Raw genomic sequence first — 24,380 nt, 5'->3', positions numbered from 1 at the left:
TGCTCTTTCCTATGTCTAATTTTCAGCTGTACATTTGACTTCCTTTGCTGTTGGGGGCTTTAGTCGTTTTCTCTTTCGCTGCATGCCTTCATCTAGTGTTACTGAAAATACACTAGTCTTACATATGTCAGAAAGTTTTCATGAGCCAGAGAGATCATGGGATGTATTTTCCTCTTTGAAGAAGATAGCCTTGAGGTCTCGTTTCACGTACAGACTGTATTTATGACTTTTTTGTCCAATCATTGCTATGAGGGAGCAAAAAACCCAAGAGACCAAACTTGTCCTCTGCTTTGCGCACGAGTAGAGTTGAAAACCTTTTCCTTCTATTATATCAAATAATAGATAGAAGCCAAATTATAGAAGTGGATCTTAACAAAACAGAAGCAAATAATATCTGAGGTGCCTGTCAATATTTGAAGTAATAAACATTTAGCATGGCTTGCAGGATAAAATGTCGGTTTGGTTGCATCAGTGTTTTGTAACATGCTTCATCAAGGCAGACAGTTAAGTGAAATATTCCCTTTTTTTCTGGATATGTTAGAGAGGACGTAGTTAGATCGTGGCAAACTAGGGACTTCTCCTTAGTCAGAATAGTGATAGCAAAAATCCTGGTGAGTGAAGAATTACTCAGCCAGTCCCAAATGGTTAAGTGGCATGTGAGATAGTTTATAGTATGCCAGAAATTCATAGAGCCAATTTAATTTTGTTTGGGTTTGCTTTTTGAAAACTTTGTCATGAATCAGAATTGCTGCCTGTTAGGAAAGGGAGTTGATCATTTGTTTAACCACCGCAGCTGAAAGGACGTTTATACATAATTTCGGTTTATGTGAAAAATAAACCTTTAAAGTCAGGTCCAGGTAGGTTCCAAGTTCAGGCCAGGCAAGGCCTGGAGAGTCCTTCCTGTTCTTAGTAGGGCTGAGGCCTCCAATATCACATCACTGGCCAGCAAAGCCAGCAAGTGAACACTGTAAAAAAAGGACTAAAGGTCTATTAGCATTAACCAGTGGTGGGTAGATGTTTCTCTGTCGCATAATCAGGACTATGGTTTCCCAAAGTCCTTATACCAAAGATGCCATGCTCTGTATTATCTTATGGAATAAAAAGGTATCCATAATAACAGAATAAAGTTTAAACTTATTTTCTGAAATCATTTATGATGAAAAAAAAATTCACAGCAGAAGTAGGAGAATATATATTATTAATACTTAGAAGAAACTACAATGATAAATAATGCATTATAAGATTTCCAAAAAAATTCTAGCATGGAACACCTTCATCTCATCGAAGGTCCTTTAAAGAGACAGCTAGGTTTGAGTGGGATATCAGATTACAGTGATGAAAAGCCATCGACTATCCTGCTGAACACAAGATTTTTTTATTTAGAACCTCTGCTTTTGAACATATTCATCGGCAAACTCCCACCTTGTATATCTCTCAGTAATGAGGAGATGCCTGTGTACCAAAAGGAAACCTCTAAACATCACATATTTCTGACAGAGTTGTTTGACCTGCAGGTATCTCTTGGCCCACATTTCAGAAAACTGAGACGCTTCAGAAAACTGATGTTTTCATAATAACTAGAAGGAAAAATGAATTTCAATGACTTTATTAGTAGAAAAGTATTTCCATGAGGATTCCATACGTCTGTCTTGCCTGACTCATTAGGACACTGATTTTTTGAATTACTGTGCACATTTCATTACTAAAGATAGAACTTGTTCGTTAAATATTAAAATAACTATTTCATAACAAAACTTGATTCTTGCAAAAAAGAAAAGGCAAGGAGTGAAAGAGAATGTACTTTATATATGATAGTAGCAATGTTTAAGCAATTAAATGAAAATTTGGCATAGCACAACATTGCTTTTGAGCAGAGAGGACTGAATAAAAGCTGCTTATCTGCAGGCGTGCACCGTGGTTCAGGTGGGCCTTTCTCCCTCAGCCACTCATGTACATGACAACTGGGCTAAGTAAAAAGACAATTCAGCAAATCCTTCCTGGAAGCTAATGGGCTGACTCTTAACGCATCAAGTGTTAGACAATTCTGAGCCAGCCGCAAGGACAGTTGTGGCTTGTTTCCAAGTCTTAAAATAAGCTTCCAGAAAGGATAGATGGATTATATTTACTTCAGCATTTAAATGACAAAAGCTGTATAATTAGTTGGTATAAATTATACATTATGGAATCAAACCAATTAAGTAAAGTAGTTGATTCATATTTTGCAAGGTTATTGTGCTTCAGTTTTCCTGTCTCTTTCTTTTGTTCACTGATGACAAAGTGACTCTGGAAGCAATTTAGAGAAATAAAATCTTATATGCAGAGCAATAAAGGCACATAGGAATGGTCTTAGTCAAAGGAATACTACGACTTTTTATTTATTTTAATGTGGCATAAATATACTTTTTACAAGATAAAGACCTGATATAGAAGAAATGTCATTACATTTTAAAATGTATATAGTTTTTATTTTGATATTAGCGAAGAAAAGACCATTCTCAAGTGTCTTATGAAGTCAGATTAGTTGATTTTATTTTTAGGGTGTTGAGATTCCCTTAATTTTCTTTTTTTATTGATCAGAACTGTTTGGCTAAAGATGTATTTTATAATATCATTTCCAGCCCACTGGAGGACTCATTATTGTAGGGCAATGGTTAAAAAATATTTTTAACGTGAGTAAAGTGAAATAAGGATTAGACCCAATAGTTTAACTTTATCTTCCTATATTATTTAATTTTGTCTACCATTAGCTTTAAGATAACAGCTGATGATCAGAAATTATTCTCTCAGGGCTGTTTGGTGACTAGATTTTAAAATGTTTGGAAGGGTCTAGAGCCATGACTAGCCATGACGAGGGTGAGGTTTTGCTATCATTAGTCTTTCCAGAAATATGCCAGTGAAATCCGTCAAGATTGCTTGCATAGAAGAAGGATGGCAAATTCCTAAAAATGCTAATATGCTTGGAAATAGAAAAAAAACTATTCATCTTTCTGGTAATGACACCTTAAATAATGCAAGGTTGAAGAACTCATCCTAGAACCTGTAGTTTAGCTGTCTGTTAGTGTATTAGAAACTTTGCAGCTAATTGGATTGGAATTTCAAGAGTGGATGGTGCAATGTATTTCACAGATTTTATTAAATTTTCCACTGGTGAGAGCAGGGCAGAGGAAACAATAATCTTACAGTGGAAAGGAAAAGAAAAGAAATCAAATACAGAAAAGTAAACAAAATTGATAATTTACAAACTGGAAAGAATATTGTTCATTGATGTAATTTTCATAATTTTACTTCCAGAAAAAACAGCCTTATAAAAGAGAGCTAAGCTGTTATCTTTTAATTATATAGCTGTTGCATGCTATTTGAGTGTTCGATTGTCTAGATGATCACTTTTGCAATTATAAAATTAGGAAGAGAGCTTGCAAATCATTACCCTTTAGATAGCATCAATTTTCAGCAGTTATTTGTTGGTTTGCACTATATTTTTAAGGACTTACTTTCAAATATTAAAAATTGTGGAAATACAACCATTTTGAAAGAAAAAAAAGCAAGTGCTGATCACAGACTAAGCTGCCCATACATAGATACTCATATACACTCTGTAGATTGAAAATTGTCATCATAATTAGTTACTTATACGTTCAATCACCTCTGGGAAGCCTGGTACCTCACAGAACTTGCACACACACTATTTAGCAAAGATGTAGATAAAAGCATATATAAAAAGCATATATAAAAGCAAGTCAATTTTGTTCACTTAGTAAATCAAATCTGGCAGATTCCATTCACGTAGCTTTGTACCTATCTTGCTCAGATTTCATTAGAGATTTGGGTTCACATGCCGAGCGCAAGTAAAAGGCCTTCTGGTCCACATGAAAAAGATACAAAACTCTTTTTACTCACTGCTTTGGATGAATTAGTCAGGTTTCTTCTTTAAAATACAGGTCTACTGGCCTATGAGAGAGAAGTTCCTCAAATAATGCTGTCTGCCTTAACAGAGTTCAGAAGAATGCAGTGCTGATCACCCCCAGCAGTAAATTAGACACCTACAGAAAAGGAGAAACCCTGGAGAGGACTGTATGATTAGCTGATTTTTCTGTTCAATAGCCTAAAAAATTAAAATAATAAAAACAGAGGTAGCAATTCAAAATAAGAAGACAGGTTTACTCCCCCGTACTTTGACAATTTGCTAGAAAACTTACTTGGAATTAAGGTTCAGAGCTCCCATCTGCCTAACTAAGAATCTGGGACAAGTGGGCCCAGCTTTCTGGGAAGTTATTCTAGCCACTGGGTGTTAGCTAGGGAAGGATGGCTTTCTGTGAAGCTCCTGTTAAAACTTGTTGAGCTTTTCGTACAGCACTTGTACATTCCTTGGCTCTCAGAGTGAAAATGAGTCTATCTTCTATTGATTAAAGCATTGGCCTGGCAGACAAGATGCACTAATTCAGTTCCGGCAGTAATTACTTATTTTATACCAAATGGGAACTACTTACACGAGACGGGTAGACAGATTCATTGCAGACTAGCCTGCAGCCAGTGATTAGGTGGGAGACAAGTCAAAGCCTGCTCTGAATCAGAAAGGGAGGGAAGTTTGAATCCTGGTCTACTCCATCTTTTGTTAATTTGTCTGATTTATTAAGTCCATTTATTTATTTATCCATTTATCTGTGATTTTTTTGGAGTAAACTAAAACTTCATTTTTGAGGTGAATACGTATCTTAATCAACCACTTCAAGGAGTAATGGAAGACAGGAATGTAGAGGTGATTATAATTTTGGATTTTAATACCTAGGAGTCACTTAACAATAGCTATGACACCAGCAAAACAATAGTTAAATCAGTACGTGCTTGAGTACTTGCCCGGTGTTTGTACAGGAATCAGGGGTGGATGTGGGAAACTCCTCTTCAGTCTAGGTTCCTTCCAAGCCTCATATCTCCATACTATCAACAAACATCTCCTTCACTTTTCTCCCCACTCTTTCTCACCTTACATCCAACATATACTCGTCTCCCTTATCCTAGTAGAGACAGAAATGTATCCCTAACCACCCCTTCATCTTATAACTGAAGTGTAGCCACCTCCTGCCTCTCCTCCCCAATTTTTTGCTCCCTTAAAATGCTGCAGAAATAATTTTCGCTTTGCTGGCTCACTTCCAAGTTTGAATCTCACCACATTTTGCTGTCTCAAGCCGCTGGGTCTTCACCATCCCAGATAAGCTCTTTGCAGCTCTATCTTGCTTGGCTTGTCCACTTCACCGTTATCACTGTGACTCTTTTCTGCTGCTTCTGTTTGACTATCCCATGTTAGCTACATGTTGGCCAGCTAGTCATATAAATACCTCTGTATTTTTTATCCTATTCTAGCACGTAATCAGTGTGATTATAGACATTTTTATATGGAACAGTTTGAGGGAGTGTTTCCATGATGTGCTGCACAACTGTTAAGAACATGTACATTTTCAGTACTGTAATGTGAAAGTATCTCTAAGAAAAAAAAAAGGCTATTTTCTCTAAGTATTAATATTGCTACAGCTGTGGTGGTCAAGGTGTGCAACAGCCCATTTTATTTTGCTTGTGAAGACCTAAAGAAGTATTTGCATGGTGAAAAGCTTTCCTGATTTTTTTTTTCCTAACTGTAGTAGCTGGGTTATAAAATTGCTCTTTGCCTATATTGCTTGTGTACGCTTGGTTTTGTTTTGTAGGAATAGCTGCAGTGGTAAAATTAAGCATGTTAATATTGGCAGGGTTGGGGCTTTTGGTCATTGTGTATGGACTAGGTCTTATCATGTGCTTGAGCAGGATTTGATACATCAAGAACCCAATTTTATTTGCCACTTTTAATTGTTCTGTTATAAATGGTATTCAGTAACTGGTATACTGCTTTTACTAATGATTATGTGTCTCAGAAACTTTGCTAAATTAGCTCTTGTATTATAGTTGTGAAAGAAGTGCAAGATTTTGGGAAATTTGCTTTACAATGAGTTTTCCTAGTGTGCTTATGTATTTGTTTACATTTTACCAAGGATATTTGAATCCAGAGCACAAAACATATTTCTTCTGCAGTTGCATATTATGAGCAGTGATGCCTACCAGTGACCGCTGTGACTAAGCTGCGACTAGAATATTATTTTCTTTACCTGCATCTATATGACTAAAGTGTGTCAGGTAACATTCCTGGGTGCTTAAATCATCTGTATTGTTAAATTGTTGTAACAATCCCTGGCACAGTTTTGATCTACACCAAATAAAGCTTTTTCAGACAAATTTGGGGCACATGGGAGAATTAGCACAGATCAGGAACTACTCTGTATAGTTGAAAGTAGTTCCTATACTCTTCGCTTTCCATGAAGCTGACCTATTTTGATGTGGGTAAGAGAATTTAATAATATGGAAATAGGCCATTCTATATTGGTTGGCTTCTGTGTCACAGAATATAGATGGATACCTGAAATTTCCTTGTACAGATGCAGGTTTTTGAGCCTATGCTTTGCTATCGAGGCCATGCATCTCACCTTTATTCACAGCATCTGATAGTGATGTAGGTATCTGTTAGTATTTGTGTTTGTGTAACATAAAAGATGAATTTACACAAAGTTCAGCATCTCTTCAAGTTTCTATTTATATTTATGCCAACTTTCTCCAACTTTTCTCTTACTCCTTTTCATATCAGAATTCCTCAAACACTTTCGCTAAGAGCAGATATGACCCAGTAAGTGGATGTAGTCTTAGTAAAAGTGCCTTTAGAAAGCTCTTTAGTTTTGGTAGCTGTCATTGTGGCATGATCTTGATCATAAAACATCTGGAAGAATGAAACATTCTATTGAAACTGAAGAATGACCTAAAGCCCACTAAAACACAACATTAAAAAACTTGAGAACTAAACTGGAGAGACAAATACTCAGTTACCGTAGAATCTCAAGAACATTAACTGTTCAGTAAATTTTATATCTGCCACGCTCATATTGTTGCTGATTTTTTAAACGTTCTCAGGAATACCCAATGAGCAAAGGCTGTTCTTAGAGGACTGTTTGGAGTACTGACTGAATGAAATAAAACCTCTTTAAGGCACTAAACAGAGAGACTGAGCCCTCAGCTGCAGAGCAGAGCAAGTAAACCGAAAAAGCCCACCCAAACCTGTTTTGTGATATTATTCCATGAGCAAACAAAAATACAGATAATTCCTCAATAGGTAAAATGTAATAGTCCGACAGCTCCATAAAAGCAATAGTTCAAGAAGTTCAAGAAGTATAAATGATAGTGGTTAGAAGTTAAATAGTATCTATTGATCACTCTTGTTAGTCTGCACTTATCCATTTTATTTCCCCCATCATTAAATGCTATTTGATCATTAACGGCAAAATTTATGTGTCAGTTATTTTTAAATACTTTATTATCATCGTAGATCATTATTATTAACAATTATATTTTACATCTGCTGCCTTCTGAGTAGAAGGTGAAAACAAAAACGTTTCATAGAAATTCAGCATCCTTTGGCAGGAAACATGACATTCATTCTGCCCCAGTGTGTTTTCTGTGGGGAGCAGTAAAGAAATTATTCTTTCAAAACACAGAGAGTATTTAGATCGAGTGAATGAAATTTTATCCATGGCAACCTTGGGACTGCTCAAAGGCACTACAGGTCTCTGCTTACTCTCTGATACTGAACAGTAGCTAGGGCTACAGATTTAACAGCATGGGGTTGCCTTGCAATACCTTAAGAGTTGTCTGCAAAGTGACTGAGCGACCCAGTGTTGCTTGCTGCATCCCTAACATCATTTCTAGCAGCATCTGCCCTCTTTCTGGACGCCTTCTGTCCAAGGAAGAGATCAACACAGCTGTTCTTCTGGTTATTGTGGTGTCTTTTTCTGAAAATTTAGAGGCTATGGTGCAACATGAAGTGAAGCAGACCATATGCAATTATCTAATCATAATCATAACAGTTTAAGCTCATGATTTTCAGAAATACCAAACAACCACAGTTGTAGTTAGACTTTCAGGAGTGTTCACGTCTTGTAAAAATGTTAAATGGGATCCCAGATGTTCAAAAGTGCTTGCAACAATCCAAAGGTTCCTGCTGACAACAGTAGGAGCTATAGATACCCCACACGTTCAAAAATGTCTGCCATTTGCATATCAAATGAATGCTGATGACTATTTAAGTAGAGTCTAAACTATGTATTTAGTTGAGCTTTTGAAAAAAGAAAGCCATAAAAAGAAAAATATAATACCAAAAGTTCTCTGGAGCAATCCTATTTTTTCTTGAATTCATCACAATTATTTGTTCTCAGTAGCTTCTGCAGCAAATTTGTTCGTTTTATAGTTGTGACAGCCAACACTGTCAAAAAGAGAGATCTTTAAGTAAGCACTGACCATCCACAGATTTCATTGCAAATGGAGCAATATTTATATACAGATCTCAAATTTAGACATTTCATTTGGAAGACATAAACATCACTTTGATAAGCTGATTATATTTGCTATGAAGCCTAAGAAACTGCAAATGTGAGGCCAGTTGTATCCCATTGCATCCTATTTTTTGGTCTATATCACACTTCAGTATTAAGGAAGAAAAATATTGTAAAGAAACTGTCTACAATAAACCATACTTAAAACAAAGAACAGTAATCCATTATTCACTTATACTTGATGTTTCTACATTTATATCTTTTTAAAAATTCATTTTCTGCTTCAAACAGTGCCAAATCAGTGAAGAAAAGTAATGTATGTTTTTGTGAAAAGTGTTTACAGAATAATGTACCCAATGGGTATACTCAAATAAAAGTTTCACAGACAGTCTTTTGAGCAATACAGATGTGAAACATGTTTTGTTTAGGTGATCTTTAGGCATGTAACTTAGGTGTGACTCAGAGGACTAAAGACAGGGACTTAATTTCCGTAGTCAATGAAGAGAAAAAGATTCTTCCAGTGCAGATGATTTAGAGCACTTGGCTGAGATCCTAAAGTAAATGGTTTGACCACATTCTTAACAGTGAATGAATTGTAATAAAATCATGTTATATTTTGTGCCAGAGTAATAAAGAAAATATGAAAAATCTCCCACAAGATATTTAAGAAGCAGAGATGTTAAGCAGAGCATTACAAACTCTGCGTCCCATCCTTGGCAATATACTTTTTATCATGTTAATGTTTCTCATATATCATGCAATTTAAATTTTATAGAGGGAATAAGTATATTGATTTATTTCATGGTAACAGTGTGATCACCAGAATATTACTAATGTGTCTACCTGATAAATGCCAGTTACATGGTGTCTGAGATTTTGGAAAAGGAAAAATATTTTCTTCTGAAAACTTTCCTTTAGCTATCTGTAAAGCATACCACACCTTTATAATTCTTTACAGCCACTACCTTTCTTATATAAAAGCATCTATTTCAAACTTTTAAAATGTACCAAAACCAATAAAATATTATTCTCTTTCTATAATAATTACACAAAATTTCAGTCTAGGTTTTGGAATTTTTTTGTTGTTTGGTAATAATTTTTCTATCATACATAATAGACTGGTTGTTAGCAGAACAGTGTCTAGTGGAAAAGATTCTTCGTTGGTCATGATACGTAATGAACTTCATCATCTAAAACTGCTCCTCCACGTAAGTCCTCTGGGTGCAGGAAGTACATCTTAGAACACAGAAACATATGGGCAAAGTCAGGCTTTGCACAAATAACCATTTCAGGCACCACCTTCCTTTCCAGCATAGCCAGCTGTCAGAGAAGTGGTAATGGTGGTATCTTTCTTTCATAGTAAGAACAGAATGGTTAAAGCCGTCACTCAAGAACTTGATTTAGTCTCCTCAGCTTGTCAGAGTTCAAATTCATATCAGGTAAGAGCAAATGTTAATTGCAAACATAAGGGAAGTTCTAGAAGTGAGCATTTTCTTTGCATCCTGTTCAGACCATGCCACCATGCAAAAGACAATTTAAGATTCACGAAACAAGAGTCAGCATCATTCCTGCCTGGGTATTAGGATATCCATGCCTCAGAGTCTTTGGTTCCAGAAATTATTTCTAGGATTATTTCTACATTTTATTGTTAAATGGAGCATTCTCTGCTGTCTTTGCTGTGCCTGACCCTCTTTAGAAACAGAAGCCGTGGGTCAGAAAGTCCTCAGCTGAGAAAATGAACTGACACCTTTCCCATTTCCTGGACAAGTGCTCCAACTAGGAGGATGTTATGTTGTGTGGAATTAATCTCTGACATGCAGTAGGCATGTGTATTTGTAGCAAGTTTTGTGACAACAGCTTTTCAGTGAAAAAATAGCAAATGATTCAACTGAAATATTTCAATACACAAAAATTATATTGCATATGTTGGATTTTTTTTTCCTTTAGGGAGGGAGGAAAGAGGACGTCCTCCAGAAACTCAGCCTGCTAGCTTACCTGAGGGGCTGATAGGGACTCCTGGCTCTGGAGCTACCGGCTCAGGGAAGCTCCGTCATGTGGATTAGTGTGGAGTCAGGCAGAGTCAAACACAAAAGGGCTCTTGTCGCTGTGCATTTTATCCTGAAGAACTGGAGACACCTGAACATCCAGGATATCTGCAGAGCTAGAAATTTTACAGCCAGGCATCTTTAAGAGCAGTGGGCTGTATCTAATGATACAGCCGTAAACTCTAATTCAGAGCAGTGAGTTCAGGAATGAAAGAAGCCTTGCATGCCTGCGTCAGAGCACATGGTGGCGAAGCACAGCCTTTCTCTTCCCCACACAAGGTCCCACCCAGTCCATTACATGGCACAGGGACACAGCTAGGAGAGGCACAAATACACCTAGCTGCCTGCTGAGTCCCATCTTCCCAGTTTTAGGAGCCTGTACATCAGATGCCACTGATTATTAGCTGTAGCTGATGTAACTGGTTAAATACGTGAGGTACCAGATTATATGTACAGAATCCTTTGCTTTGCCTATTACACCATTAACTGAAACATAGGCAAGTAAGTATGAACTGTCCTTTTTTGGAATACTCTTAAACAGGCACAAACCTGTGTGCCAGGTGCTGCTGGGGCCATTTGGGTTAAGCAACTTCCATGCCTTGGTAAGTTAGGCTAACAATTGCAACAGTATTTATGTTCATTTTGTTGTTAAAGGAACAATTTTCTTTCTCGTTTGTTTGATTTTGAGCTTCAGCTTTGCAAGGTTTGTAATATTGCATAATATATATAATCAGCATTTTTTCCTACAAAATAAAAATTAGAGGTTTTGATTACCTATTTTTTTTTCTTATCATGACTAACTGTAATGCAATACTTTGGAAGTTGTGTGTTAAAGAAGACGTGAAACAAACATAGGCAAAGAAAAAGCAGAAGATAATCTTACATGCACACAAGCATTTTTTTCTTTTTGATGACAGATTAAAAAAAATGTGGGATGTATAGCTGTTTGTTTGATGTCCATTATGCATGTAGTCAATGTCTTTAGATGCTAACCTGCATTACTATTTAATGGTTGTTTAGTTGATGTTGATGTTGTTTTCATTCGTTCTTCTCATCAGAGTTGAAAACCTTTTTGGTAAATGCCAGAATTCCCGTAAACTACAGGTGTGGGGAAGCAAAAAGCCTTTCTAAGTGAAAATCAAGCTGCAGAAGAACTATTGAGCCTTAAAACTAAAATTAATGCAGTCATGTCAAGAGAATCGTAAATGTCTGCTGAATTTCAGTCAATATCACTGATTACCTGTCACTTACTCATCTCAGATCTCTTCCTGCTAAGCTCTTTGGAGCTATCTTTGTTTTAGAAACTCAGAGGTAGAGTATAGTAGTTAAGTTCATCTCCATCTCAGTTTCCTGAATGCTTTTGGGGCTGAGTAGTAATCCCTATCAGTCGTTTCGGCATTAAGGGTTGAACAGGCTCATCACTCATCTATTCTTATCATCCTTGTTGATACTTCTCAACCTGGAACTCCAGGGAAGTTTAATAACATGAGTCACAGAGACAGGATACGCCACAGGCTTTTTAAGGGAATGTCCTCCCTGCCCGTGTCAAGCTAAATAATTACTGACCTTTCTCTAGTTGTGGGTCTGTTTGTACATCAGTGAAATTGCGTAAGTTGAATCTGTCATCCGACACGTTACTTTTGGCCTTAAAGTCACCTTTAATGTCTTTTTTCTTAAGATTCCATTTATCTGTTATTCCATGATAGCTTGAGCAAATCTTAACCAGGCAATATGCATTGTCATGAGCTTTCCTATATGCAAAAACATTCAGACTTGCATGCAACATATATGGCTGAAATTAGCAGAAGTGTAACTAGTTGCAGAGTTTGGTTTCCTAGTGCAGCCTGGGGAAAGTAAAGGATTTTTCCTGTGGTAGATCCTATATCACTGATCCTTTACAAAAGCTGGCACCAAACTTAGAAAATATTTGGAAGAGAGTTGTATGCAACTAGTATAAAAGATTTTGTGGGCAAAGAGGTTACTTGAGAGAATCTTCAAAATTTGACAGAAGTGTTTTTGAACAGTGTAGCTCGTTGTTGCATGTTTGTCCAGGCTGCTTGTCCCACAGTTCCTAGAAGTTGCAGAGAACAAGTTTTTCAGGACCTTTGGGAGTAATAGGCTATTACTCAAGCCTGTTTCATTATAGCTCTACAGTGAATGGAGGTAGAAGTCTATGTAGGTAGAATGGACAATAGAAATTGAATAATGCTAAACAGTCACAGCAAGTCTACAGCAACAGTAGTGTCTTCTAGAAACAGAAAAATAAAATGTACAGAACTATTGTTCTGTTACCTTTCCTGTGCAGCATGTATTAATCATTTCAAATGCCTTCTTTCCTTTACAAAGCATTTTTTTTGAGGAAAAAATGAAAGTTTTCATTCTATACATTATATTCTGTTGATTTTCTTTTTTTCCTGAGTTGACAACAATATATATTATTTGTTTTCATTTATTTTATTCCAAAAGTATGTTGGCAAAATAGCACCATTAAGATCTTTCATATGCTGTGAAGGTACTATTATAGGAGGATGATGGCAGCATAATTACATACTACATCTTCAGAGACCTGACTCTGGCAGAGTTGAAGATTACTTCAGAGTTTCAAATTAATCTGAATGACCTCATCTTTATTGCTGTTGAATTTCTGGAAATGATGAAATGCCAAGTCATTGAAAATAACTGATAGAGGCTAAACGATCTGAAATGAGCAATATAGTGGTTTTTTGACTTTATGTAAGTCCAATATGCTTTACAGCCCAGTACGATATTTTATAGAGAAATGTTTGTTTTAATGAATCTGAATACTCTTCAGTTCACCAAGCAAACTAGGCAAAGTTTCAGTATCAACTAGACACAGAAGGAAAAATTCATTATCATATGCTCTTACATTTTAAGTTCACCCAAATTTGACTGTGAAGAGTAAATGCTACAGCAATGAATTCTATAATCCAACATAAGAATCTGAGAAAGGCTTGGGCATTAGGGCTGGAACTACGTTCAGGAAACATAGTAAAGAGATTCAAGGGTAAGAAAAGCCCTCATAAACCCTTTTTTTTGCACCTTTCTGGAATAATGTGAGTAATAGAGACCCAGTAATAAGCATGTTTGTAAGTGAAATTAGGTTATAGTGTGTTCTGTACTTCTATGTCCTGTATAACACTTCAAGCTTTTATTCTTCAGTCAGAGTCACTGAGGTACTACTAAAAAATAGCTGAGGCTACTCTGCCTTGATAATTACTTGCCTCATAGTGTTCCTTTCCAGCTGTTAAAACAAGAAGAAGAAGAAAAAATTCCCTTAGTATAGTCCTTTGGAAAAAAATCGTTAAATGATAATTGTACAACCTTTAACAGCTCAGCCAATGAATACTGCAGACACACATGATAATGTCCAAGTGACACAAGTGGCACAAGTGAATTTTATACACATGGATTTTCTCAAACAAATAAAGCAAGTTTTGCTTTCAGATATACTGTGCACACTGATGGATAGAGGGAGGAAGCAGGAAAAACTAGTTTTTTCAGAGACATTCAAAGAGACAATTATGCAGGTACCATCGTCCAGAAGAGTGTTTCTGTCTCAGAGAAGAGTAAGTTGGCTCCTAATCTAGCCGTACTAATGTTGTTTTTCCTTTCCTTGGAAACATTGCAAAGCTGAAAAAGCTGACACAGCAGGCATTGTAAGGAGATAACAACAAGGAGCTGTGTCTGCTGTTTAATTCAGCAGCTGGATGTGCAAGTCATCTATCCTGCTGTTATATGAGATGCAACTTCTCAGAGTCTTCTTTTGTGAAGTGTGACTGAACTGCTACCGGGGGGAAATCTCAGAGGTGCCCCTAATATGTTTCCTACAGGAGATGAAGCTACACTGGAAAGGCAGACCTTCTAGGCAGCAATGTAATAAGCTAAGGCAAGATGTGATAATCTGAGGTGTGCTGCTGATGTTGTTAAAGTCAAGGTTGATTCAAAGAATTTTTGACCTTTTCTTTAGCTATTTTAATGATTATGTCTAGCATCTTTTCCGTATACCTCTTTCCATGAATAAAACCATTTTGTCCTCACATAGTAATGCTTATAAAAAATAAGGAAGTTTTGTGTGCTTTTTTTCTTTTTACCATTATAATTAATAGTAATTAAACTGAAAATAAAAGTGTGCAGAACTAGAAATTATGTTTGGCCCTAAAATTTTAGTAAGAGCACCCTCTGGTGGCTAATATATAAACAGCAATCCTCCATTTCTTCCCTTCCCACAAGGAATTGTGTGTGAAATTTTAATACTGGTATTACAATAATGGGTGTAAATCCTTGTTCAGTTGAATTTTTCTTTTCAGTCACTGTGAAGTGGATAGATCTATTTTCTCAGACAAAATAAAAAAACAGATGCTAAAAACTGTGTTAAAAGAAACCATGTTAGAACTGTGTTAGAAGGACGAAAAGGCTTATAAACATGTACTGTCTACAAGCAGAACTTAATTCGAAAAAAAATCAACTGTATGGATAACATAAAGTATAGGTAGACAGACAGATGGACAGACAGACAAACAGATAGATAGACATGATAAGACCCTTCCAGTTGCACTACCCCAGTTCTACCAACTAGGGGAAGTTAGCATGTTCAGTGGGTAAAACATGCATCTTTTTCTAATATTTCATTGTTTTGAACTCGTCATCCTAATAGGCTGATTTAATAGGATGATCTTTTTTGCACAGGTTCCCAACTTTTTATCAGATATACCATGTTAACCAGCCAAGAAGTCCCAAGAATGACTGTTTACCACTTTCTCACAGGTATCTTCCATTTGAAAGTTCCTGAATCCTCACATGTTGGTTCTGCTATTGGAAGAATCAGAGCTGTGGATCCTGATTTTGGGAAAAATGCAGAAATTGAGTACAACATAGTTCCAGGAGATGGAGGAAACTTGTTTGAAATCACAACAGATGAGAACACCCAGGAAGGAGTCATCAAACTAAAAAAGGTATGTAGCACTGGCTGGGTGTATGAACCTGTGGTTCAAGTGAGAAGTTGGGACTATTAAATATTGTGTAATTACACACACACAGTAAATTGTATCTTTGTTAGAATCCACATTTGCGATCTTAAGTCTTAAAGAAGTTGGAATTTTGTGTTTTATTTCATATGCAGTCAGGTATGACTTTTCACAAATTATATAAGTTTTACTTGTGGAAAAGTAATTCTTAGCTCTGCCTGCAAAGTACAATTTCTCTTATTTGGGAAGTTTTCGTACTAAAACCGCATGCAAAATGCTCCAGTTTGGAATAAAAGAGCAATATTTTATATTTTGGATAATATATTTCATTTTCATTTGTTAATATTTTATTTTGATTATTTTGATTTTATATTTGATTATTTTAATAGTAAAACTGTTGCTCAGTACGTTACTGAACAAAGTTCTCACTCACTGTAAAGGAGGCCTGAATGGTTGCAGACCCACACATCCTACTTCCGCTCTCCTACTAATGTCCCAATTCGTAGGTTATCAAATGTTCATATAAGGGAGCACCTCAGCTGTTGATGTTGATATATTGGGCTAGAATAAGTTCAAGATGACTGAATTTATTAATTTATAGGGTAGAGGGAATGAGCATTATTTTAGAATTTGGTGATCAAAGTACTCAGTAGGAGATCCAAAATAGGGACACTCCCATTTTAACCTATGGCTGTCTTCTGAACCCAGGGCTTCAACACTGTTGACAGGTACACTAGTGATAAACTTCTTCAGTAAAAACAAAGCCAGAACACCAGCTAGTTTTGAAAGGCTGGAGTCACTACATATTATGAACAGTAAACTGTTAAAGGTGTAGTTTTGTGTAAACTATGCACACCTGTGAAACTAAACAATTTTTGAAAGTCTGGGAATCATTTTAGGGTCCTGATTGGTGATCACTGGCTGCATAGCTGCTTAGCCCTGTCCGAAAGGAAGGAGTTCTGGACATGTGCAATAAATTTTAGGAAACAAGAAATTTTAGTTCCAATGAACTTTAGGATTTAGGTGCTTAAATCTCCCCCCAGATACTACCGTGGGTCTAGATTTACTTTCTGTATGTTCTAATGACCAAATTCCTGACTTCAAACTCTTGATCTCAGAAATAGTAAATTAAACATGCACCTGCATTAAAAGGCCAGACGATGTCATGTCACTTATTCTTTTGCCAGCTTTAGTGACATAAAATGGAAGCTTGGGGTACCCATGTTGAAGTTATTTGCCAATTGGACATAAATTCAACTCTTTTCGCACACCCTTCTTTTTTGACTAAAAGTTTGAATATACTGCTTTCTCTTTGTGTAAACTTGTGAGCTGTTTCATTTTTAAAAATCATTCTGATCACCTTCTTACACTGTGCAGATGGTTCAAAAATAAGTACATTTGGAACTGTCAGGCTTAGCATCTGCATGTCCCTTGCAGTGCATTGCCATTTGGAAATGGTAACAAGTAGGAGCCATTGAAAAATGAATGCTGAGCATTAAGAGTAGGTTTTTGATAGATTCAACTCTTCCTGGCTTAATCCTAAGCCTCAGCTGTGTAGTTTCTTTTTACCTGCAGCAATGGAATTGTTCCGTATAGTTACACCTAAGTGTATATATTAGACTGCATATGCAGAACTATTCAAGTCGGCAACAAGTCAGACAGGGTACTGGGTGCATACAACTTTTATTGCCCGGGAAGAGAGTAGATTTTCCTGATACAAGCATCACAGAGCCAGCACAGAAAAAATGCTCAGTTACTTTGAGAGGAATTTAATATCTAATTGAACCACTTTTTCTTTTTTTGAAAAAATAACGCACACGACCAATTCTATATCCAGACACTTTAGAGTTGCTCATCCTATTTTGCTGTATTTATTTAGTCTTTGAAGTAATAAGATATGGTATATGTGAAACTTTAGGGGGCTTTTACAATAGCTAAAAGATTCTATAACTAAGAAGTCAGTTATGTTGCCTAATATAAATGATAGACCTCTGTCTCTGAACATGAGGAAAAATAAACAAAATAATCCTAATCCCTTCTTCATCTTCCTCATCACAAAGTGCCTGGGGGCAGTGACCAGCTTTGAAGGTCAAGGAACAGCAGCTCTGTTGTATGCAGGAGTGTGAAAAGAAGATTAAACCCAACATGCAGGTCCTCCGGCAAAGAATGCCTTTATACATACTCCGATCCTTCACACTGCCCTTTATAAACCTTTTCTCAGGGAAAAGTACCATTCCCTAAGCTTCAAATGGTTCAAGTGTTGCAAGATTTTTTTGGAATCATCCAACAGCCTAAGTTCCTTGCTGGATCCTTGGGTTACACAAAAGAAATCTGGATTTTTAAAGATAACTGTGAACTCAGTTCACCTTTCATATTCTTCACACTTGTAATAGTACACATGTATTTTCTTGAACTGTAATTTTCAGATTTTCAGAAGTGCTGGATATTCGCAATTCTGTAGACATCTATTAAAATGCGTACCGTCCACACTGCGCAGGTCTGCAATAGGGCTATTCACTTGTCTGCACAGACGCACTTTCTGAAAAAAAAATTGGAGGAAAAAGGACAAGTTGTCAAATTCCACATTATGTGGTGTTCAAAACACTGATTCATTCTTGGGGCATTATGCAAATATTTCAGTTAGCTATGTACTTAAGTAGTTCTTTAATTAGAGTCTGTGAACAAGTACAGCCAGCACTGAGAAGTATGAATTATAAGTAATAATCAGTCAAAACCCTTAATAAAAATTGTTCTATGCTTTAAAAACAAATTTGCACTTCTTGTATCATAGCATAGTCTCACATTGTAAGCACTGCAGTAACTCAGCACTGAGCCATTTCAAACACATCCCTGCTATTTATAAAGATTGCTTTTATTTGTTTCTGAAACAATTTTTGCAGGCGGAAACCTTCAGTCTCTGCATAGATGCTTTTTTGTTGTTATGCAAAAAGCAAGATGCCATCTCTATATCAACATTTTAAAAATGAAGTCTTCCTGGACTAAATTTACTTTTGATGAAGGATACATTTGCTGACAAAAATGGTGCTAGCCACATTGTTCTTTTCAGCACCCTAAGTGAATCAGCAGAGACAAAAGACTATTTTCTGCTTTCGCTGATACTAAATGGGCATGATCAGCTAAAGCTGGCCAAGGTGCACATCTTAAATCATCTGGTTTTTGGTTGCTGATTTATTTTCAAGCTATGATTCACTATAATGTTTATTATTACTACCCTTGTGCTATATAGATATATTTAAAAAATGAATTGATTTTATTACATTCCGCCAATCAAATGATCCTAATGCTGTTTAGCACCACTGTGTGGTTGGTACTATAACAGTCTCTCAAAAAAGGGGAAAATAATGTCAGTAAAAAGAGGGGAGAATGTCTGGCTTTAGGATAGTGCTGCATACAGTTCTTTATAAGTGAAAAAAAATATTAGTATATTAGGCACAGAATGACCAATTTCTTTCCATTACCTTCTCTGTTTACTACAGCGTTTATCAGGTTTTACAGGTAATATAGTATCTGTTGTCCTTCCTAGAATGCTTCAACAAGGTATAGTGAGTGTGAACCACAAGAAGCAGGGTGACAAGGGACCTTTTTCTTTGGACGGGAGCGTGGTGGCCCCAGGTGGGCCACGAAGCACTGCCCCCAGTGTCAAAGGAAAATACTTCAGTCCCAGGCGAGCTCCTGATTTTACAAAACTGATAAAAAATCTTCAATAACCACATCCAAAAGGAAAACAGAACAGGAGGATTTGAGCTTCAGTGAACAGTTGGGACTATTATTTATTAAACTAGGTATGAATTATAGGGTAAGTCCACTGTGTGCTGAAGGCCCTTGACTGGCTCAGCAGGAGCTAATCCAGAACTGAGGCACCGACGCCGGCTCAGACCTTTGTTTCCCAGCTTGAGCAAGCACAGTGCCATTAAAACCTAGGAAAAAAAAATGCTTCTAGGCTGGATGTGGCATGGTCCTGTGCTGCTGCGGCGGCCTGTGTGAACTGCCAGGCATCGGTCAGCGGAAGTCCAGGGAATTTCTGAACCTATTTTTTTTCTCTATCGCTCCTGACTGATCAGGTGACAAAGCTGTATCCACAAAATCACATCTTGTGAGGGAGGATATAAAACATTATATGGCAAGAAACGGGGGAGTTGACTGAACCGAGCAGCCTCACTGAGGTATTTGCAGTATATACTCCCTCTTGACCTCAAGGGCCTCTTTCACTTTCACAAAGCCTTTAATTGGAGTAAGCAGGGAGAAGTTTGCTGGCAGCTGAGCTGTCATGCTCATGGGATGTAGCGGGAGCACATTGCTACAATGTCAGGGCAGGCTGGTAGGCAGCATCTGTGCACTGCAGTAATGAGCATAAGGCAGGCTGCTGTTGTCCCTTAGCCAGAGTTGCAGGGCTGCTGCCTTCCTGTGCGGGCAAGCTGCACCCTGATGGTTCACCTCAGCCCTTTCTTCCCTGTGGGCATGGCCTCTCTCTGCCCATAAGCATAACTCAGGGGTGTGTATGAATGAGGAAAGTGGGTTTTTTCACATTTTGAGGAGGAAGAGCAAACAATATTGATGTCCTTTGGTACAGGCAGAAAGCCATGTGTTGTGTGAAATTTTAATCATAAAGATAACAGTAGCCACTGAAAAGAATTAAGAGAAGAGTAAGGAAGGGGAAAACTTCAGTATCTGTTGATTTCAGACACAGCTTTTTTGTTTGTTCATTTGTTTTTGTCTGGAGCAGTCATATATGGAGAAATTTATCTTTTGGATGGAGGTTTACATCCCCTTACTCACTTCAAATATTCCACCTATTATTTTCTTTCTTAACTTTGCAGTCAGTGCTTGATTGGCCATGGGTGGATTAGCTAGGCTGAAAGATTTTTCAGGCATTTTTCAGATTTTTCACTCCTAAATGGAGCATTAAGGGCAGGGAGTGTGTGACATAGCCTGCTGCTTACAGTAGGCTGTGCTCTGCAGGTTGTGATTTTAAAACTGCTCCTGCTCTCTACAAAAATCTATTTGCAAGTTTCCCAGTAAATTTAAACTGCATATTTACTACATAATGTAGTAAAGTTTACATTGTCATGTTCCTGCTTTATCTTAACTTCCTCTTCCTCCATCCTCTCCCATGCCTATCTCACTGCTTGAAAAACAAACTACTTGAAAAAAAAGACACGATACTGGCACAAGGCTTCACGTTCTCATGTAGGAATATATAAATTTCCTCAGATTTTCCAGGTTAATTCACAGGATCACAGAAATGTTAAGGTTGGAAGGCACCTCTAGAGATCATCTGGTCCAACCATCCTACTCAAGCAAGGTCAGCTGGTGCAGGTTACCCAGGACTGTGTCCAGTCAGTTTTTGAATATCTCCAAGGATGGAGACTCCATAGCCTCTCTGGACAACCTGTCCCAGTGTTCAGCAACCGTCACAGTAAAGAAGTGTTTTTTGATGTTCAGATGGAGCTTCCTGTGTTTCGGTTTGTGTCCATTGCCCCTTGTACTGTCCCTGGCCACCACTGAGGAGAGTCTGGCCCTGTCTTCTTTACACCCTCCCTTCAGATATTTATACATATTGGTAAGACACCCCCTGAGATCTGAGCTACAAATTTCCAAGTGAAGCTCTGTGTACACCTCTCAACTTGGGAATATTAAGTACCTCTTATACCCAATGTGTCCCTGTCTACCTCTTGCTCACAAAGAAAATAAGCATTCAGTCAATTTTAATTCTGTACTTCTGCTCAAGGCAACCTCCCTTGTCCCTCTCCAAGCTACTCCTATTTTCTGATACCAGTATGAATAGCAATTCCCTGCAAATGTCATGTCCCATGACATTCCCATCACAAAATGTGGCTCTTCCCCTGTTGTAGATGTGGATCATGAATATTTGTATCACTAATGATATTGCTGTATCTGTTATGTATGGATAAAAAAATCAGAAATTTCTGGAGCTTCCAGTCCAGTCTCTTTGTGAAGAAGAACAAGCTGACAGTACAGTTTTTTTCCCATTCTTTTCATGCTTCTCATTAGAACTCATTATATCTTGCAGCCCATTAACTGATTCAGCTATTTAATTTTTATTAAGGGTATAAATATATGTTTATCTATATAAATATAAATTTAGATATAGATATGTCTCTATATATCAACATTTCTTCACTTCTATCCTGAATAAAAGGGACACAGCAATATTTCAGAATATATTTATGTCCTGAACCAGAGCTGTTTATCACAGAATCACAGAATGGCTGAGGCTGGAAGGGACCTCTGGAGATCATCTAGTCCAAACCCCCTGCTCAAACGAGGTCACCTACAGCAGGCTGCCCAGGACCCTGTGCAGACAGCTTTGGAATATCTCTAGGGAAGAAAACTCCACAGCCTCTCTGGGCAACCTGTTCCAGTGCTCCGTCACCCTCACAGGGTGATTTACGTGCTTTCCTAGTCATACTAAATAAACCAGTTCATGGTACCTCCTGAGTTGCAAGATAAAGTGATTCGTCATTATGTGTTATTTGATTTTGGGATTTGTAAAATGCCTTTGCTACACACAGCTGTGTACATGCTGATAGTGCTTTACTATGCATCTGTATAGGGCACCTTATAACTGCAAAATAGAGAAGGCAAATAAGAAATGGGGTGTGTTTTGGGGGGGGGGGGGGCTGAGCACATCTATTCTGACACTAGCACTTAGAATAGCAATTAGAAATGCACATATAATAGCCAAATAGTCCATGGTTATTAAAAAAAGCTCCTTTAATATTAGTAAAATTGCTATTTGCTCTGGAAAAATCCTTAAATTTGATAACATTGTAGCCTTATTTGAACCTAACTTTTTGAATATAGTTAATTTTTATAGAAAAAATAAATATTTCTATTGGTTGATTAAAAAAACCCTTATGAAGTCATTCCGTATTAAGATCTGATTAACTGAAAGAACTTTCAAAAGTCTTACAGATTTTTTTAGAGAACTGAATATTCTCCCTAACATTCTGCTATGTTTGTACACTGAACAGCACTCAGGATTTTAAAGAAAGTAGGATGGAACACCATTAGAAATTTACCATTTTGTAGTAAAAAATGTTTAAAAAAACAAAAACAAAAACAAAACTTGGGCAGCTAAAACATTGTGTGGACCACTCATTTCCTTTGCAGATCTGAGTAGTATCTGAGTGATATTCAAAAAGTCATACAAAGAAATGGTATTCCAAGATCTGTAAAACTAAAAAGCTAAAAGATTTTTGTCTGAGAGCCAGGTAGAGTTTCAATTTTTCTATTTTCAGGCGGACTCCAGACATACCAAATGAATGTCAAAATTCCAGACTGTCAATAATTACCTGTACGGCTAACTGTGCAAAACTGGGAAGTCCAGAACTGATCGGGAAACTGTAGTATGGACTCTCCACAAGCACAAGGCATTAATACAATACTCTTTTACTCCATAACATATATTGCACAAAACCTTTTTTGTTGTTGTTTTTTGAAGTTATATCTTGGATTTATTGTTTTGCAACCTTTCTGACCTTTCCTCAGATCTTTCAGCTGCAGTTTAGCCTCACTGACATTAGAAGGCTAAATTTCACTGTTTTGCGGAAGGTTGTCTCTGCTTTCTTTCTCTGAAGATGGGTCAACACTTGCAGCCTGTCTTGTCTTAATCAGAGTGTTATCTGCTCTGTGCGTTGGCTGCATATTGTTTAATCTCTAGCCATATTTATCATATTTATCCATATCCCATGGAAGGACAGCAAGAGAGAATGGGTTGCCCTAAGCTTAGAGTGGGAAAACATTTTCTTTTCCTAGGCTCATACTAGCCATTCAAAAATATATCATCACGTAATACTGCATAATACCTCCCCGCTCCCCTCCCTGATACTGGGCTGGGGGAGAAATAATGCAGCCACATCATCCAACTTCTCAGTAGCCATGTTTTAAAATAAGCCAGCTTGAGCATACCAATACACAGAATTGGCTGAATTCTTACTCCTTGCTGGCCTACCCAGAGAAGGACTCCTTGAGAAGGACTCCTTTACTTTTGTATAGTGAAAGCTGTGTACCAGCTGCTGGCCAGGGACCATGATCTGGTACTGCTGCCTTTAAGAATAACTTAGTGAAAGAGAGCTTGCAAGGACTCTCATATATTATATGAGACTCTCTGCATATATTACAGCTCTCGCCACTAGCACATATATCTGCAAATATATTCATGCATCTGATAAGCCAGTCTGAAAAGCTTTAATGCAAATTTAGAGGTATGAAAGATCCACACAAGACATCAGTTAGAATTACTACTTAATTGAAAGCTTAGATCTCTTGCTTTCTTTGTCTGAATCTTTATTTCTAGTTTTATCCCTTAAAATTACTCAGATTTTTTTCCACTCTAGACTGATGCTATCAACTTCAGATTTGCTCCCCCTAAAATTTTACTTGAAAACATGCAACCGTTTTATACAATCAGACAGAGAAGGGGCTGGTGTTTTTTTTTTTGTTTTTTTTTTGTTTTTTGCAGTATGTAACAGTGGACATGACTGGTATAGAAATTGAAAGGAAAGTATGACAGCAGTTTGGGTAGTGGAGCAGCATGTCCATTTGTAGGGGAAAAAAAAAAACAGCCTAGGATTTCAGCCATTAGGGCACAAGATCTTCCACATTATTCTATCTGTCTCTTCTTAGCCAAACTGATACAGCTTGCTCACAACTTGCTGAAAGCCAGTTTGAATCTGCAGACATACCAAAACCTGTATAAAGCTTTCTGGCTGTTCACTTTTACAAATGAGAGTTTTCATGGCTGACTGGAATATGCCACCCCTTGGGATGCTTGTATTTGACGTGGATTGATGTACCCATCCTCAGGATCTGTAATAGAGTCTGCAGTCTATAGACACAAGCACCTACTTGGAAGTTCATCTGGGCTTCTTTTTTTCCATTTTCTTCTTTTAATTATTCTTACATCA

General features: G+C 37.2%; 1 protein-coding gene across 18 annotated transcripts in view; it reads left to right on the top strand.

The window, feature by feature from the left end:
• The window catches only part of CDH12 (cadherin 12), a 646,759-nt gene that overhangs the window by 581,355 nt on the left and 41,024 nt on the right, over nucleotides 1-24,380 (top strand). For all 18 annotated transcript variants that reach the window (XM_068931482.1, XM_068931489.1, XM_068931495.1 and 15 more), the window contains one exon: nucleotides 15,230-15,417. In XM_068931482.1, the coding sequence (XP_068787583.1) occupies nucleotides 15,230-15,417 (188 nt within the window). The remainder of the gene's footprint in view (nucleotides 1-15,229; nucleotides 15,418-24,380) is intronic.

Source organism: Struthio camelus, chromosome 2 (genome assembly GCF_040807025.1).
Source record: "Struthio camelus isolate bStrCam1 chromosome 2, bStrCam1.hap1, whole genome shotgun sequence".
NCBI lineage: Eukaryota > Metazoa > Chordata > Aves > Struthioniformes > Struthionidae > Struthio > Struthio camelus.
This window is presented reverse-complemented; position numbering and strand designations above follow the sequence as displayed.